The sequence below is a fragment of the Pelophylax lessonae genome (genome assembly GCF_965119305.1).
Source record: "Pelophylax lessonae genome assembly, chromosome: 3".
NCBI classification, from domain to species: domain Eukaryota; kingdom Metazoa; phylum Chordata; class Amphibia; order Anura; family Ranidae; genus Pelophylax; species Pelophylax lessonae.
In genome coordinates this window covers 314,231,415-314,249,271 of record NC_138770.1, presented here as the reverse complement: position 1 = coordinate 314,249,271, position 17,857 = coordinate 314,231,415, and the positions used below count along the sequence as shown (strand labels likewise).

Genomic DNA, 17,857 nt, shown 5'->3' with positions numbered 1-17,857 from the left:
TCAGAGCCTTCATCAAGTCCAGAATTGGACGCACCTTGCCCTCCTTCCTGGGCAAGGTGAACAGATTTGAATATAACCCCCGAAATCTGTCCCGATGAGGCACCGGAACCACCACTCCCTGAGCTCTCAGGTCCCGCACCGCTGGGCGCAGATCCCGCAAACGCTCCGGAGACAGTTGAAGATTTGAGGGGAAAAATCTGCTCTCCGGCCGAGAGAGAAACTCGATCTTGTAGCCAGAACGAACGATTTCCTGAACCCACCTGTCCCGAACACGGGACAGCCACGGCCGTGGAAAACCGAGCAAGCGTCCCCCCACCCCAGAACCGGGTGAGGGCGCCCCTTCAGGCCGCACTGTTGTGGGCAGCGGATCCATGGATGGCGTGGGGAACCCGCACAGGCGAACAAGCCACCGCACATGAGGCAGGGAGAGTCGCATCCAGGACGCAGCACAAAGGTGGGTTAAGAAACCGCACAGCGTCCAGTGAGGTAGCCCTCTCACCAAAGCATCCCTGCACGGAACAGGGATGGGTCGTTCATTCTGCCAGGAGCTGTACCTGACTGAACGCTCGATGATGGGCCGAGAAACCACTGACCCACAACCTGCGACCAGGGGGGTCAGCCCGAGACACAGCCCGCACGATCCTCTTCATCAGAAGACTAAGTATGCTGGTAAAATAACAGCTAAGTAAAGAAGAGAGAAAAAACTCAAATAAAATCAAAAAAAGAAAGAGGCCGAGGCAAAAAGCCCCAGCACAGAAACAGCCAGCCACTCCTGACAAGCTAGACATTGAAACTGGAGCATGGATACAGGAAGTAGGAGGGTATTGACTGAGGGGACCACCCCCTGGGGGTGGGATATGTTAAAAGCTTTTGTAATAACATATTCTGTTGCCTAGCTACTCCTTCGGAGCAAAGTCTAATACCCCATTGTGACGAATATGAAGATGGCGGCGACTGTCGGAGGACGTAAGAGAAAAATAAATAATAATGTGATTATTGTACTTGGCCACACCTAATCACATGGTACAGATGGGTTATTGGCCATCTGTATCATATGATCACTGTGACCAATCACAGCTAGCAACACAATGAATTGCATGAAAGGAACCCATCCACTGTTTACAGTTGTCATGTGATCTGCTATGATTGGTCACAGCAATCACATGTCACCAGCAGCGGCCAGTACACTGATCAGTCAGCATGAGGCGTGTTCTGGGAGTACATTATATGATGTCAATTCGAAACGACTGTCCCGCCCAGCGGTCCTGACAATAGTAGTTAAGGACATGGTAGCTGGCTTGCTGGCCCGCTCCTTAACAACCAGCTATTCACTGGTTAAAGTGTAAAGTTTTTTTTTTTTTTTTGTTAATTAACAAACATGTTATTCTTCCCTCCTCTGTGCAGGTGATTTTGCACAGAGCAGTCTGGATCCTCCTCTTCTTGGGTCCCTCTTTGCTGCTCCAAGCCCCTCTCTTTAGTCAAGTGGCCCCACAGCAAGCTGCTTGCTACCGTGTTTCCCCGAAAGTAGACCTACCCTGAAAGTAAGACCTAGTGTTATTTTTGGGGAGGGCTGCAATATAAGCCCTACCCCGAAAATAAGCCCTAGTTTAGTGTATGAAAAATCCTAGGATGCACTTTATTAGTGTTTTAAATAATGTCCAATGTGTGTTTTTGTAATATGATACTGTAAAATACCTTCCCTGCATCGCCGCTCTGCTCTCAGCTGATTCGGTCTCCTCTCATACCTTAGCTGTCCTGACAGAGTGGGATCTCCGCCCCTCCCCTCTGCAGTGTAACACAGAAGAGCGAGGTGTTCGATTAGAATTGTGGGAAATACCTTTACATCGGCACTTCCATGACCCCCAACTGTCAGAGGGGGAGAAGAGGGCGGCAGTTCAGCTGAGCCCGAAGCAGCGATGAAGAAGGTATTTCACACTATTGTAATCTAATCTATCCTGCACTTCTGTATAAACTGCAGAGGGGAGGGGCTGATATCCCCCTGTGAGTCTGACAGCCACGGTATGAGAGAAGAAAGACAGGAGAGAGTGGGAGATTACTGTAGCTGAGCACAGAGCAGTAATGAAGGTATTTTACACTGTTGTATTACAAAAACACACACTGGACATATATAAAACACTAATAAAGCACATCCTAGGATTTTATATACACTAAACTAGGTTCACACAGGATTCTTGGCACGCAGATAGGGACAGCACATGAAAGTAAGACCTACCCTGAAAATAAGCCCTACTGTGTCTTTTGGTGCCAAAATTAATATAAGACCCGGGCTTATTTTAGGAGAAACACGGTATAGGGGCAGCCGGGCCATGTTATTGCTCCTCTCCCCTTCAAGCCTCTCTTGATGCCAGTTTTGCATCTAAAGTGCTTCAGGCTGCTTTTTGCATTTTCAAGCCCTCTGTTAGCCATGTGTTTTGTTTTTTTTTGTGTCAACTGTTGCTGTGTTGCCCACCCTTCAGTTTGCTTTTAGACATCCTAATTATCCAAGACTATGATCCTGTGTCCTGTAATGTATGATTTAAGAAAGTAGGATGATTTATTTGCCTGTAAAACCCTTTTATTGGAGTACATTACAAGACCGGTCCCATTCCTCTGTTCTTATAAGCTTACTCTTTATTGCTTGCTGCTAAACTGAGGCTTGCTGGGAGTTGAAGGGGTTATACCGGAGCTGTCCCTTTACAGCTTTGTTTGCCAGTGTCCAATCACCATAAGGTAGCTAGGACCCTGTGTTCTGTAATGTATTCCAAGAAAAGGATTTTACAGCCAAGTAAAAAATCCCTGTGATGGGATTATGGGTATTTTATATTATTTTTTTTTTTTTTTTGCTGGCAGGAATTGGGCAGTCCACTTTTCTTCAGGAGATGCCAGTCTGTTTCTAACGGCAGGATTGTTATTTTTAGACTTGATTCTCATACACATATTGGCCCTTTCACGTTGACCGTACAATTGTGAAGACCCTGTGTCACAGCTCTTTGTATGCTGCTGTTGCTCCCATGTACTTTGTCATGTAATGCAAAAAATTTGTTAAAGAATAAAAAAAAAGCAATTCAAACACAGAAAATAGTTTATTCACATTTCTTCCAATATGAAATTAATGTGCAAATAACATTTTTTGTCTGATATATACTTTTTAAAAGTCACTTCTTTTTGCCCCCCTTTTTGCCCTTGCCTTTTTTGCCCTTTTCTTTGCCTTTCTTGCTCTTAGATTTCTTGTAGGGGCCCAGGCCTTTCCGCACCATTGTGCCTTTCCACCAAGCTTGGATCTAAAGATAAGGATTATTATATTACTACCATTGCTATACCTTTTACATTGATCAATTACAAAGTAGTAAATACTGGAACAGTTTTTTTTACACACTATACCAGAATAGGTTTCATAGGTAGTAAAATGCAGTAGACTACTGCATACATAATTAGAATATTATTTATACAGAGAACCTTTACATTTCTTATTACCTTGATGGCGCTGGATAATTCCATTTGCTCCTGTTTTTTCTGCTGCTGTGCTTTCTCTTTCTCCAGACGATCTTCAATAATTACTTTCTCATACTCCTCATACTGGAATGTTAAAAAGATTTTGTCATGTTGATGTGTAAATCGAATAAAGTTACTAAGGTGGGTAACAGATGAGCATTTTTCCAAAATTCTTTAATATAACTATGATCATCATTTTTAAGAAATGCTTATAGCATCATGTTACACATCCTTCTAAAGCAGCCAGTGGTGTATTGGTGAAACTGGTCAGATTCCAGCAAGTATTCATGGTCTGAGCCTTTTTCTGATTATACACGAATATTCTGTTATATAAGGCATAGTGGCATACACCTTTAAGAACATAAAATCTTTCTTAATTTCAGTGGGTCTAAGTTTGCGTGGTAAAGAACCATATAGAATATGTCTCGCCCATATGCGCTGTTCTGATCAGTTAACACCTACTGGGAAATGGCTGCTGAGGAGTCCATACTAGAGATCGAACGATTATTGGCAAAGCCGATATATCAAGAGCCGATATGCACTTTCCCCGATATATCGGAATCGGCCACCAAGGTGACCAATATTGCCGATATTTCGGGAAAGTGCATGTACCGGAGTGATGCCTACAGCTAGAGGCATCACCCTGGTACCGGTGTCTATAGCCGACGGTCGGCTGTCTTGTAATGACAACCAATGCAGCTGAGAAGCTGCTCGGCTGTCGTTACAAGGAGCGGGAGGGGAAGTCCCCCCTTCCGCGGCTCGCCCGGGTCCCACCTCCCACCGGGAGACCCGGGGCAACCAGCCTGCCGAAGACCCGATGAAAGCCGCCTTCGGGTCTGATCGGGTTTCCATGCAAAAACCCGGAAGTGATGTTATGAGCGACATCACTTCCGGGTACTGGCGCCAGATTTAAAAAAATGACCGCATTCAAAACTTGGCGTTTTTAAATGCTTTTAAGTGCAGAGGAGCGTTTTGGGGTCTTTCAGACCCCCTAGATCCCTCCACAAGACTACCTGTAAAGTAAGAAAAAAAAAAATCTTTGAATGTACAAAAATTTCGGCCAATACCAATATGCATTGGCCAAAATATCGGTATCGGCAACGAAAAACCGATTTCGATCGATCACTAGTCCATACACATACACTGGAGACTAGCTGCTAACATACATACTGGCATCTGAACACTATGTTTAGGGTTTAAACACTTTTTACCCCCTAAAACCCCTCCTTTTTGCTCTCTTTTGGTCCCTTGAAAGTGTATTGTCATTTCTGCTGAATAAATGTAAAAAATACCTGGTGAAATGTCAGTTAAGCATTCCTGTACTCTCTGCCTGTGATGCACTGTTATCAATTATTACTACAGGATGCCTAAAGGAGGTTATGGACAAGGAGAAGTTTCCAATAGTCCTGTTTTTGTGGTTTTGTAGTTGAAAATAAAGGAAAAGGCCAACACATACAAGGACTGGTATATATATATATTTATTTGCCAGTTTCAAATTTGACAGCTGCTGTAGGGGAGAAGAATTCTTGCATGCTGTCACGGGGAGGGGCCACTTTAGGCATAAGGGTATGCTTAGCATCATGTTGCATATCACAACCTAAATACAAGTGTAACATGTTTTTTAAAGGTGGAGTTAGCTTTTAAGGGACACAGAAGGATTCTGAGATGTACACACTTGTATAAAGTACTCGAAACCCATACTTGAGTAAAAGTACAAGTGCTCGATCAAAAAGTGACTTGAGTAGAAGTACTAAAGTATTCAACATTTTTTGTACTTAAGTATTGCAAGTAGTTTTTTTTTTTGTTTTTTTTTAATTTTGCTACTCAAGTACTAAAAGTAAAAGTACAAGTACTGTGTTATGTAGTTATTAAAGAAAGAAGTCAAAAGTTTGAACATCATATTGTTTTTTTATTATTTCAAATGATTAACCTAAGAGTCCATTCACACTAATACGACTTGTCAGGCTGACAAGTCGCGGTCCATTGTGTGGTACAGGAACGGTTCTAATAGGAGTGACACAAGTCGCTCCGACTGTTCTGCTTCGGAGCGACTTGCATAGACATTCATTTTATGAGGTCGCCCCTGAAGTCGTGCCGCTTCAGTGTGAATGCGGTGTTAAGGACAATCACAATTCCTTTGGCTGTAACTTTTTGTAAACAAAAACAGATAAAGTATGTCCCTCCCTTTCCCCTTTAAAGCATCCCTCCTTCTCTTCCCTGCATGTTTTTTTTTCTCCACAGCTTATTGGTGCGCAAAATCATATATAAACCAATGTGATATACAACAATATATTCCAATAATGAAATAAAGGAAGAGTGTATGAAATCAAAGTCAATAAAAAGTCCATATATATATATATATATATATAATGCCACACCACCATATATATGTGACAAAAAAAGATAAATATATTTTCAAAGGTGCAGGAATCAAACAGGTGCTATTCCAAATAATAGGTGCAGACTCCCACCACCTTGTGGATTTCCCCCTTACCCGGCGGATGAAGGTAAGTGCAATATAATATCCAAATAGACTCTTCCAGTGAAACAAAACTGCAAAACCTGTGCTCTCAACTTCCAGTGAAAAAAGCTAAATCAGCCTCTTATCAGAAAAAAGGTCTATGTACGCTTGTGACTCTCCTTGGTTGGGGGAGGTTCTCTTTCCCCTTAACAGCAGATATGTAGACCATTTTATTTATACATACAGTAGCATTTATTTTCGTATGCGCTGATTTACACATGACATTGTACACATTTTTTTGAACTTCATGAAACCTGCCATCTAATGTCTAGTGGCAGCCCCTGCGGGTGGCGAGCCCCCCCAATCTGCTTCAGGCAGCTGTTTTTTTTGCTTAGTGCATTGGTGCTCAACCTGTAGCCCTGTGGAACTACAAGTCCCATGAAGCTTTGTAAGCTGCTCCAGGCATGATTCCCAAAGACAGAGGCCTGATGAAACTTGTAGTTCCGCAACAGCTGAAGGGCCACGGGTTGAGCACCCATGGCCTAGTGTCTAGGAGTAAGTAATTAGCGCCTGCTGAGACTCTTAGTTCTTCTATTTTTTTTAGCAGGTAACCTCTTATTAGCCTTTTTCAATCAATCCACCAGATGTGTTCTTATCTTTCAATCTCAGCTGCCGCCTTCTCAACTATGCAGCCTTTACTTTCCCTGCTCCTCCAGGGCATGGTCATTACGGTCCCTGCCCCCAAGAGGTTCAGGGGTTCTACTCCTGATACAGTGCTGAAGAAGGAAGGATTTTGACCGATTCTGGACCTCAACTTTTGTTTGATGGTACAAAAATTCAAAATGGAACCCATCCATTCTGTAGTGGCTTCTCTTCAGCGAGGGTATTTTTTTGGCCTCCATAGAAGTCAAGGAAGCATTATTTGCACGTCTCAAGGCACCAGAGTTTTTCTTTATTTTTTTTGCACTTTGTGAAAGGGGAAGAACACTATCAAATTGTCTCTCTGTTTGGTCTGGCCTCTGCCCCAGGGGTATTTACCAAGGTGCAGTCTCTGGTCCTAGCACTGCCGAAAAAGCAGAAGATTTCCATGGTGGGTTATGTGAAGGATCTCCTCCAACCAGGTGGAGTTGGGAGTACCTGGATCTGGTTCTGAAATACATGCAGGCCAGGCTGTTCCTCCTGCTCCATAAGCTTTGGACATTTAGAGTTCAGGCATTAATTATTTTATTTCCAGCAGGTAGTCTAACCTGCGTTCCTTCATGCAAGTTTTGGGTATCTTGGTTTCCTTCCTAAAGGCGCTTTATTTTCCAGTGTTACCGAAGGAAATTCTGACCAAATGGGAGAGGTCTCCCTCATCTTTGGACAGATCATGAGGGATCTTTAGTCAAGTCCTCCAACCTTGTTTTCCACTAGGGGCAAGTTGTTGCTTGAATAGACTGTTAATCGTGCCTATGCCAGTAGGGTTCAGGTCTCGTTTTTTACACTACACTAGGGAAATTAGTGTGTCCTGGACTTTTTGGCGTCAGTGTCCCAGGTTTGCACAGCTACTACTTTGTAGTCTGTCCATACTGGATATTCAGGCGTCATCTAATGCCAGTTTTGTACAAAAGGTGTCTCGGGTGGCTCTAAGAGCTGCAAACTGCACCCCTGTTTTAAAGCAGTATTTAATCCAAAAGCAAACTATCCAGAGAGTCTGTTTTTCAACATCTACATCCTGGAGTTGTAGTAGTTAGAGGGTTGAGACAAACCATTTACCACAGACAATGATCACCTTATTTATGTAAAATCTTTATGCCTAAAGAAACAAAACCGTTTGCTGTAACTGCTTATAAGGTATTAGCTGGAGCTTGGCTTCAATTGGCTTTTAGACAGAATAAGGGAGGATAAAGCGCCTGGACCAGATGGCATCCACCCACGCATCCAAAAGAATTGAGCGCTGTAATTTGAAAGCCTTTGTTTCTAATTTTTAGGGACTCGCTAAGGACGAATAGTATCACTGGATTGGCGTAGGGCCAATGTGGTGCCTATATTTAAAAAGGGATCAAAGTCTTTGCCAAGTAACTATAGACCTGTTAGTTTAACTTCTAGTTGGGAAGATACTGGAGAGTTTAATAAAAGACCACATAGATGAGTTCTTGCTGGAAAAAAAATATTTTAAGCAACAGGCAGCATGGATTCATGAGACAAAAGTTATCAAACAAACCTGATTTATTTTTATGAGGAGGTAAGTAAAACCTTGGATAGAGGGGTGGCTGTGGACGAAGTATACTTGGATTTTGCAAAAGTGTTTGACACAGTTCCCCACACACAGCTAATGTGTAAGGTAAAGTATACAGGCTTGGAAAGATCAGTTTGTAAATGGATAGAAAATTGGCGAAAAGATAGAATTCAGAGAATAGTGGTTAATGATTCTTACTCTGAATGGTCTAAGGTTATCGGTGGTGTACCCCAAGGTTCACTGTTGGGACCCTTACTTTTTAATATCTTTATAAATTATGTAGGGTCTGGGATTAAAAGTACAATTTCAGTCTTTGCAGATGACACCAAGCTTTGTAGTGGAATAACTTCCTTACAGGATGTCTTCAATTTACAAGCTGACCTCCGTGCACTGTTTCATTGGGCAACTATGTGGCAAATGAGGTTTAATATTGATGAATGTAAAGTTATGCATTTGGGGGCTAAGAATATGCATGCAGCATACATTCTAGGTGGGAGTAGAACTGGGGGAATTCATAATGGAGAAGGATCTGTTTTTCTGGTAGATCCTAAGCTTAATAATAGCATGCAATTCCAAGCTGCTGTTTCCAAGGCAAGCTAAGTCCTTTCTTGTATTAACAGAGGCATGGATTCCAGAGAGAGATATCATTTTACCCCTGTACAGATCATTCGTAAGACCTCATCTGGAATATGCAGTTCAGTTTTGGGCACCAGTTTTTAAAAAGGATATCTGGGAAATTGAGAGAGTGCAGAGAAGGGCAACCAAACTGATAAGAGGCATGGAGGAGCTCAGCTATTAGAATAGATTAGGGGAACTGAATTTATTCTCTCTTGAGAAGAGGAGATTAAGGGGGGATATGATCAACATGTATAAATACATAAGGGATCCATATAGTGAACTTGGTGTTGAGTTATTTAAGGTCAACACAGAGGACAAGAGGGCACTCTTTACGTCTAGAGGGAAACCGATTTCATCTCCAAATATAGAAACATTTCTTCACCGTAAGAGCTGTGAAAATGTGGAATAGACTCCCTCCAGAGGTGGTTCTGGCTAGCTCACTAGATTGCCTTAAAAAAGGATTCTTTCCTGGGTGTACATAATATAAATGGGTACTAATATTTATAGGTGAAGTTGATCCAGGGAATATCCGATTGCCTCTCAGGGGATCAGGAAGGAATTTTTTCCCCTGCTGCAAATTGGATCATGCTTTGCTGGTTTTCTTTTGCCTTCCTCTGGATCATCGGCGGGTATAGGATTGTATGGTTGGGTTTTCTTTACTGGGTTTTTTTTTTATTGGCTGAGCCAGATGGACTTGTCTTTTTTTCCACCTAACTTTGTAATTTGTTAGTGTGTTTAAATCTGCTAGAACATCTAACTCTCCCAATAAACAATGCTGCTGCCCAAGGGAGTGTCTGTGCTCTTTCATCCAGAGTGTAGGTACTCTAGAACAGGTTTTTTACTAGCCAGATCAAGAGATGAGAAAAAGCCTAAAAAAGCAAACTAATGCAGTCATCAATTAGTATTGGGTTTAATACCACTTGCTGTGTTGTACACCAATTTCCTGGATTGTTCCTTTGGAAGTCCTATATGGCTATCTTATGATCACTCCTGTATTGTTTTGCACAAAAAAAAAAACATGATGAGAATGTGTATACTGGGTGATTAAAGTGATTGTTAAAGAAAAAAAAAAACAAAACAAAACAAGACTTTACAATCAAACATGTTATACTTACCTCCACTGTGCAGTTGGTATTGCACAGGGCAGCCTAGATCTTCTTCTTCTTCTCGGGTCCCTGGCTAGAGCTTCTGCCCCCTCCCTCCTGTTGAGTGCCCCCACAGCAAGCAGCTTGCTTTGGGAGCCTCCGAATTGAGCTGCATTTCTGTGTGTCCATTCAGATACGGAGCTGTGGTTTGCCCCCTCCTGATTGGCTAACTGACTTTGGCTGAGATAAAGCCGCAGCACTCATTTAGGAGGGAGAGCCCAAGACAGCCAAGGGACTAGTGGACATCGCTGGTCAGAGAAGGAAGGCTCAGGTAAGTATTCGGTGGGCTTTTCTGCTACACCCAGAAGGCGTGTTATCTTAGTGCATAGAATGCATTAGGATAAAAAAAAAAAAACCTTCTGCCTTTACAACGTCTTTAAAAAAAAATTGTTTGCTAATGTCCAGTTCTCCTGAAAATGTCAGCATAAACCATATGTCACAGAATCCTTCTGACCTCTGTGTCTGTTAATGAACTCGAACTTGAAGATCTTGTTTTATACTATATATTTAAAAATGAAAGAGAACTGGTTTTGTTCAAGTTTAAGGCCTCTAAGCTTTACAGACACCCGGCTAGAAATAAAAAGACCTTTCTCAGTGGAACTGGACACAGCAAGTGATTGTGAATAGTACAAAATGCACATTGTGTTTTTTTTTGCCCTTACTTGCTTGGCCAGTTCCTGCAACAATGTGAGATCATTAAATCTGGCGGTCTTCAAAGCATTCAGTTCAGCTTGCTTTTCTTCTGTGTCTTTGTCATACTTCTCCATCCAGTACTCCAGCTTCTCTTCCAATTCCTATTTGACAGAATTCAGACATTAGGTAGCAAAATTAGCTCGTTGGATTAATGTATTAAATCCTAAGGTACCTCATCCCTAATCAGAATAGAGAGAGTATCGAACATTGGGGCATAGGTTGGGATTTTGAAGGGTACCGTTTTACAACCAATACAACACAAAAATGTGTAATATGCAATTTATCTAAAAAAGTTTTACTTTATTGTTGACATAGATTTCCCAACAACGGGACAAACAAAAATAAACAATAATGTTATAGAACAGTAAAAACTATAACCATAGTAACAAAAATTAAAACAATGTCATCATAAGGTCAAATCCTTGACTGTGTGGGCGGACTCATCAGAGGTCACAACCGGCTTGGATGACCAGGGCCAGTGTGTAGCCATCTAATGGATCCAAGCTCCACTACCCGACATGTTTCGCGGTGTGTACCGCTTCCTCAGGGGCACAAGGGATAGAGCTTAACAATAAGCAACTAGAAAGATGACAAGAAGAGTACAGAGTTATTATACTTAAATTCAGACATTACTGATACTTTTGGGGTACTACTAAATGCATTCTCAGGCTACACTGCATGCCGTCATTTGATAGGGCAGTTATCCACAGTGGTCAGACAGCAGCAGATACAAGCCATATATTCAAATTACATTTTTAGATGCATATATAGGCAAACCAAACCGAATAAGGCATTGTTTAAATACAGATGAAGAAAATACATTGTGCTGCGTTCTGGAAACTGTCTCTAGTTATACATGTGTTTTGGAATATTCAATGTGTGTGTTTATGCTGTTAGATGATTGGTAATTAGGTAATGTTTTAAACCGTACTGATGACAATATTAACATTGCTGTGATTGCCCCAACAATTGCCCCTGTATAAACAATTACCTCTTTGATTTCAGATGTTTGTCTGAGTTCCATTTTAAATAATCCCACAAGAATGCCATTATGTATGAATAGTCAGATATTAGTTAAACAATGGAGATCCTGAGATGAAAGTTCATATTTTTTTTTCAAGAAGGTGTGTTACTACAGGAGAATAACTCATTGACTGAGCCTGGACATAAGTTATGAGTCTGAGCAGTATTAAGATGAATGGCTGTTTGGGCACAGTGTGAGGGAGCAGGACCTGAACTCTGTAAAAGATCCACTCAGAGTTAAAGAAGAACTCCAGCTTTTCCTCCCAAAAACAACAGATGCATGTAAATGAATCACAACCCCACTGTCAGTTTTTGTGTAACTTACCTCCTTTAGGAGGTAATATACAGAAGGTTTCTATGATGTCATTCCTCCTGGCTGAATTTCAAGGTTCTGACCTTGTTCAGCCCTGATACTATATATCCCATGATCCTTGGTGCCGCTGTAGATTCAGGGCGTGAGCTATGGGAGTCACATGTACCAGTTCTGGGAGTTGATGTGGGTGGGTCCTAGGGTTACTGTGGGTGTTTCTGGGCCATTATGTGGGTGGTGAAAAGTGTAATTGTGTCATACCTGTCTTGCAGCGTGCCAAAGAATAAGGGTTTACTGCAAGACTACAAAATATTATTATACTGAACAAAATTATAAACGCAACACTTGTTTTTGCCCCCATTTTTCATGAGCTGAACTCAAAGATCTAAGAAAACCGGGATTCATCCAGGAAGAGAACACCTCTCCAAAGTGCCAGGCGCCATTGAATGTGAGCATTTACCCACTCAAGTCGGTTACGACGACGAACTGCAGTCAGGTCAAGACCCCGATGAGCATGCAGATGAGCTTCCCTGGGACAGTTTCTGCAGAAATTCTTTGGTTATGCAAACTGGTTGTTGCAGCAGCTGTCCGGGTTGCTGGTCTCAAATGATCTTGGAGGTGGAGGTCCTGGACGTGGATACACTTAGTCTACGGTTGTGAGGCCAGTTGGATGTATTGCCAAATTCTATGAAACGCCTTTGGAGACTGCTTATGGTAAAGAAATAAGCATTCAATTCACGGGCAACAGCTCTGATGGACATTTTTGCAGTCAGCATGCCAATTGCACGCTCCCTCAAAACTTGCAACAGCTGTGGCATTGTGCTGTGTGATAAAACCGCACATTTTAGAGTGACCTTTTATTGTAGCCAGCCTAAGGCACACTTGTGCAATAATCATGCGCTCTAATCAGCATCTTGATATGCCACGCCTGTGAGGTGGATGGATTTCTTGGCAAAGGAGAAGTGCTCACTAACACAGATTTGGGAACAATATTTGAGAGAAATAGGCCTTTTGTGTACATAGAAAAAGTCTTAAATCTTTGAATTCAGCTCATGAAAAATTGGGGCAAAACAAAAGTGTTGCGTTATTTTGTTCAGTGTATGAAAGTGTTTAATGAATCATTTTACAGAGAGCAGGGCCCTAGGAGGGTGGGACTTTCCCCGTTCACAAAGGTCAGCATCTTTTAACTGAGCAGGATTGAATTCTAATTGTGATCCTTTCAATCCTGACCAGCAGCAGCTAGTTTTCAGAACAGCCTGTATATGAAGGGTTTTCCTTCTTGAATAATGCTGTGATATGTGAGGTGGAACTTGGAAGGTTTGGACCTGTAGGAAAATGTTAATAAATCATTTCCCCTCTGAGAGTTTTATACGCAGTGAAAGGCTGTGATGTATAAAGACTCTATATCGCTGTTTCATAAACGTACACTATCTTTTGCATGCAGATCAAGAACTTTATGACATATTACCCAGGGGTTTCAGGTACATGATTACAACCCTCCAAAAGAACGATATACTGTGTGTATATACACAGTGGTGCGCATAAATTAATACACAACAAAATTTGTCAAACCTTTACTTTCAGAAGCAACATTTTCTATGGGACACTATACTACAAAATACTCCCAAAAATGCGGGCCATTGATTGCAACCAAGATTTGTTAATTTGCACACAAAATGAATACACCCCACTGAAAGTCTTAGAAGAAAGCTACATTTTTGACAACACAATCCTAATTAACAAGTATTTGACTAGAGGTGAGTAAATATTCATTAAACAGGTGTCCAGCAGACAGTTGACTATAAAGGGGCGTTACTTTAGAAAACCCCTCCCATTTAATGCTGTCAGCAATGGCACCACATGGAAGAGGAATGTTACAAGGCCTGAGAAAGAAAATAATTTCTTTACACAAAAAAAGAGGAAGGCTACCAGAATATCAGCACAGCTTTACTTATCAGTCAGAATACTGTAGCAAAAGTGATACAAAAATTGAACAAAGATGGAAATTCAACCACCTCACAGAGACATCCAGGCTGTCCATGCAAGTTAGCACCTCGACAGGAGCGTCTTCTGATAAGAAGGGATGAAGAAAATCACCATGCAAATTCACTGCAGTTAGTTAAAGAAGTAGAAAGACAAACTAGGGTAATTGTTTCCCACAATTCAGCATACACTGCAGAGGAATGGCATGCATGGGTGTTGTCCACGAAAGAAGTCTCTCCTAAAGCCCATGCACAAAAAAGCCCATCTAGAATTTGCAAGGGCCCATGCTGAAAAAGACGACTAAAGAGGGACTCTGTACTCTGCAGTGATAAGACCAAGATAAATGTTTTTGGAACTGATGGCTTCAATACTGTATGGCATCTCAAAGGTGAGGAGTACAAAGAAAAATGCATGGTGCCTACAGTGAACATTGTGGTTGAAGTGTTCTTCTGTAGGGCTGCTGGTGTTGGGGAGCTGCATTTCAATGATGGTATCATGAATTCACAGATGCACTGCTCTATATTGAAAGACGTTGCTACCATCATTCCATGCTCTTGGTTGTCATACACTTTTCCAACATGACAATGATCCAATACACACATCTAAGGCCACTGTTGCATTTCTGAAGAACAGGGTGAAAGTAACACAGTGCCCAGGTATGTTTCCTGATCTGAATCTAAATGAACACCTATGGGGAATTCTCACTCCCTATCCAGCATCTAAAAAGAGGTTGTTCTGGAAGAATCGAAAAAGATAGATGTTGCAATATGTCACCAACTTATTTATTCCATGCCTAGAAAATTTAACGCTGTCTTAACAAATCATGGAGGTCATACAAAATACTAGATGGAGTAGGTTTTTGTTGTGGGTGTATTTATTTTTGCATCAACTAATTTGAGTAAAACTGAAGATTTTGTAATCCAAGTTATATTATTAATTTACTTTCCTGTAATGAGCTAAAAAAATGTTTTATAAAACTCAGTTTTGTCAAAAATTTGACAAATGATCTTTGGTTCATTGAGATATTGATTAAAATCATACTTTTCAAAAGGGGTGTACTCATTTATGCTGACCAGTGTGTGTGTATGTATGTGTGTGTGTGTGTGTGTGTGTATGTATATATATATATATATATATATATATATATATATATATACACACACACACACACACACACAGCCACCACCACATCCATCTCATAAAATTAGAATATCAAAAAGTTAATTTACATCAGTAATTCAATTCAAAAAGTGACACTCATATTTCTCTTTCGTTCACTCACGGACACAGCTCCATGTCTTCTAGACCATTGGGCTTTATACTGCTCTCACTTCAGGAGTAGGACTAGGCGGAAACCTTTTTGGTTACGCCCCTGAGGGAGTCCCAGAGGGTATACCATCACTTTCTGCTATAGGACTTCAGTTTTTTTTCTACTAGTTGGGAGTAAGGATCTGTCTGGCTCTCTGTTCTCTGGATCTGCGTTGTCCTGTCGGTCAACTTACCTGGTGATTCATAGGTACGAAGTGGTGTTGCGACCACGTCAGGCGTTCCTTCCTAAGGTTGTCTTGGCGTTTCTTTTGAACGAAGATATTGTGTTACCGTCCTTATGTCCTATGCTGAAACACCCTAAGGAAATTGCTTTACATTCCTTGGATGTGGTCAGAGCGTACCTGATGGTGACTGAACCGATTCGGAAATCCGATTCTCTGTTTGTTCTTACGGATGGACCTCCAAGGGGGAGGCCCCATCTGCTGCGACCATTTCCAAATAGATTAGGCAGACGGTGGTGCAGGCCTGTTCCATTGAAGGTCAGGTTCCTCCTTTCCCTGTTAAAGAGCATTCTACGAGGGCGCTTAGTGCCTCCTGGGCCTTCCGTCATCAGGCGTCAGTGGTTCAGGTGTGCAAGGCGGCTACGTGGTCATCTGTACACACATTCACAAAGTTTTATAAGGTGGATGTACTTGCATCTTCAGATGTGGCGTTTAGCTGCAAAGTTTTGCAGGCTGCGGTTGCAGAGGCTTCCACTTCTTGAGGGTGTAATTTTTTTCCTGGTGGTGAGCTCTAGTTGAGCTCCTGTTTTTCCCTGGTTGGCTATGTTTAGCCTTGTTGGGAATTCTACGTATTGCTGTGTTTTTCCCACCCCTCCTATTGATACTGCTTTGGGACATCCCAATGGTCTAGAAGACATGGTGCTGTGTTCGTCAGTGAACGAAAGAGAAAACTGGATTTTTGTCTTACAGTAAAATCCTTTTCTCTGAGGTTCACTGACTGACACAGCACCCGCCCCTCTGTTGGGTTGAGTTATATGTTCTTATGACACTGCTTGTTACAAACTGGAGTCCTATAGCAATAAATGATGGTATACCCCTCTGGGACTGCCTCAGGGGTGTAACCAAAAAGGTTTCCTCCTAGTCCTACTCCTGAAGAGAGCAGGATAAAGCCCAATGGTCTAGAAGACATGGAGCTGTGTCCGTCAGTGAACCTCAGAGAAAAGGATTTTACTGTAAGTAAAAAAATCCCGTTTTTATATAGATGCGTTTACAGAGTGATATATTTTAAGCATTTCTTTCTTTTAATTTTGCTGATTATGGCTTACAGCTAGTAAAAACTCAAAATTCAGTATCTCAGAAAATTAGAATATTACATACGACCAATTAAAAGGGATTTTTAATACAGAAATTTTAGCTTACTGAAAAAGTATGTCCATGCACAGTATAGTATGTACACAATACTTGGTCGGGGCTCCTTTTGCATAAATTACTGCATCTATGCAGCGTTGCATGTAGGCGATCAGCCTGTGGCACTGCTGAGGTGTTATGGAAGCCCAGGTTGCTTTGATAGCGGCCTTCAGTTCATCTGCATTGTTGGATCTGGCGTCTCATCATCTTCTTGACAATACCCAGCAGATTCTCTATGGGATTTAGGTCAAGTGAGTTTGCTGGCCAATTAAGCACACTGATACCATGATCATTAAACCAGGTATTGGTACTTTTGGCAGTGTGGGCAGGTGCCAAGTCCTGCTGGAAAATGAAATCAGGATCTCCATAAAGATGGTTAGCAGAGGAAGCATGAAATGCTCTAGGATATCTTGGTAGAGGGCTACACACCAGCAGATGACTATACTATACATGGACATACTTTTCAGTAAGCCAAAATTTCTGTATTAAAAATCCTTTTTTTGGTCTTATGTAATATTATAATTTTCTGAGATACTGAATTTTGGGTTTTCACTAGCTGTAAGCCATAATCATCAAAATTAAAAGAAAGAAATGCTTGAAATACACCACACTGTGTGTAACGCATCTATATAAAGTATGAGTTTCACTTTTTGACATAAATTTACTTTTTTGATATTATAATTTTGTGAGGTGTGTGTGTGTGTATATATAATATATATATATATATATATATATATATATATATATATATACACACACACACACACACACAGTATCTCACAAAAGTGAGTACACGCCTCACATTTCTGTAAATATTTTATTTTTTTATATCTTTTCATGTGACATTACTGAAGGAATGAAAATGTCCAAATTAGGCGCAATGGGGGGTCCACCTGTCAGTGCTCAGACCATAAGCCGCACACTGCATCAAATTGGTCTGCATGGATGTCATCCCAGAAGTAAGCCTCTTCTAAAGATGATGCACAAGAAAGGCCGTAAACAGACAAAAAAAAAAAGACAACCAAACTAAGGACATGGATTACTGGAACCATGTCCTGTGGTCTGATGAAACCGATAAACTTATTTGGTTCAGATGGTGTCAAGGGTGTGTGGCGGCAACTAGGTGAGGAGTACAAAGACAAGTGTGTCTTGCCTACAGTCAAGCATGTTGGTGGGAGTGACATGGTCTGGGGCTGTATGAGTGCTGCCGCCACTGGGGAGCTACAGTTTATTGAG

The 17,857-nt window shown here is 41.5% G+C and overlaps 1 protein-coding gene across 1 annotated transcript in view; it reads right to left on the bottom strand.

Annotated features, from left to right (window-relative positions):
• Positions 1-3,135: 3,135 nt before the first annotated feature.
• DRC9 (dynein regulatory complex subunit 9) overlaps positions 3,136-17,857 on the bottom strand; it is a 65,139-nt gene continuing 50,417 nt past the window's right edge. Inside the window, exons 8-10 of the mRNA XM_082252172.1 lie at positions 10,597-10,728; positions 3,475-3,576; positions 3,136-3,281 (exon numbers count right to left, since the gene is read on the bottom strand). Of these exons, the coding sequence (XP_082108298.1) occupies positions 3,156-3,281; positions 3,475-3,576; positions 10,597-10,728 (360 nt within the window). The 3' untranslated portion in view covers positions 3,136-3,155. The remainder of the gene's footprint in view (positions 3,282-3,474; positions 3,577-10,596; positions 10,729-17,857) is intronic.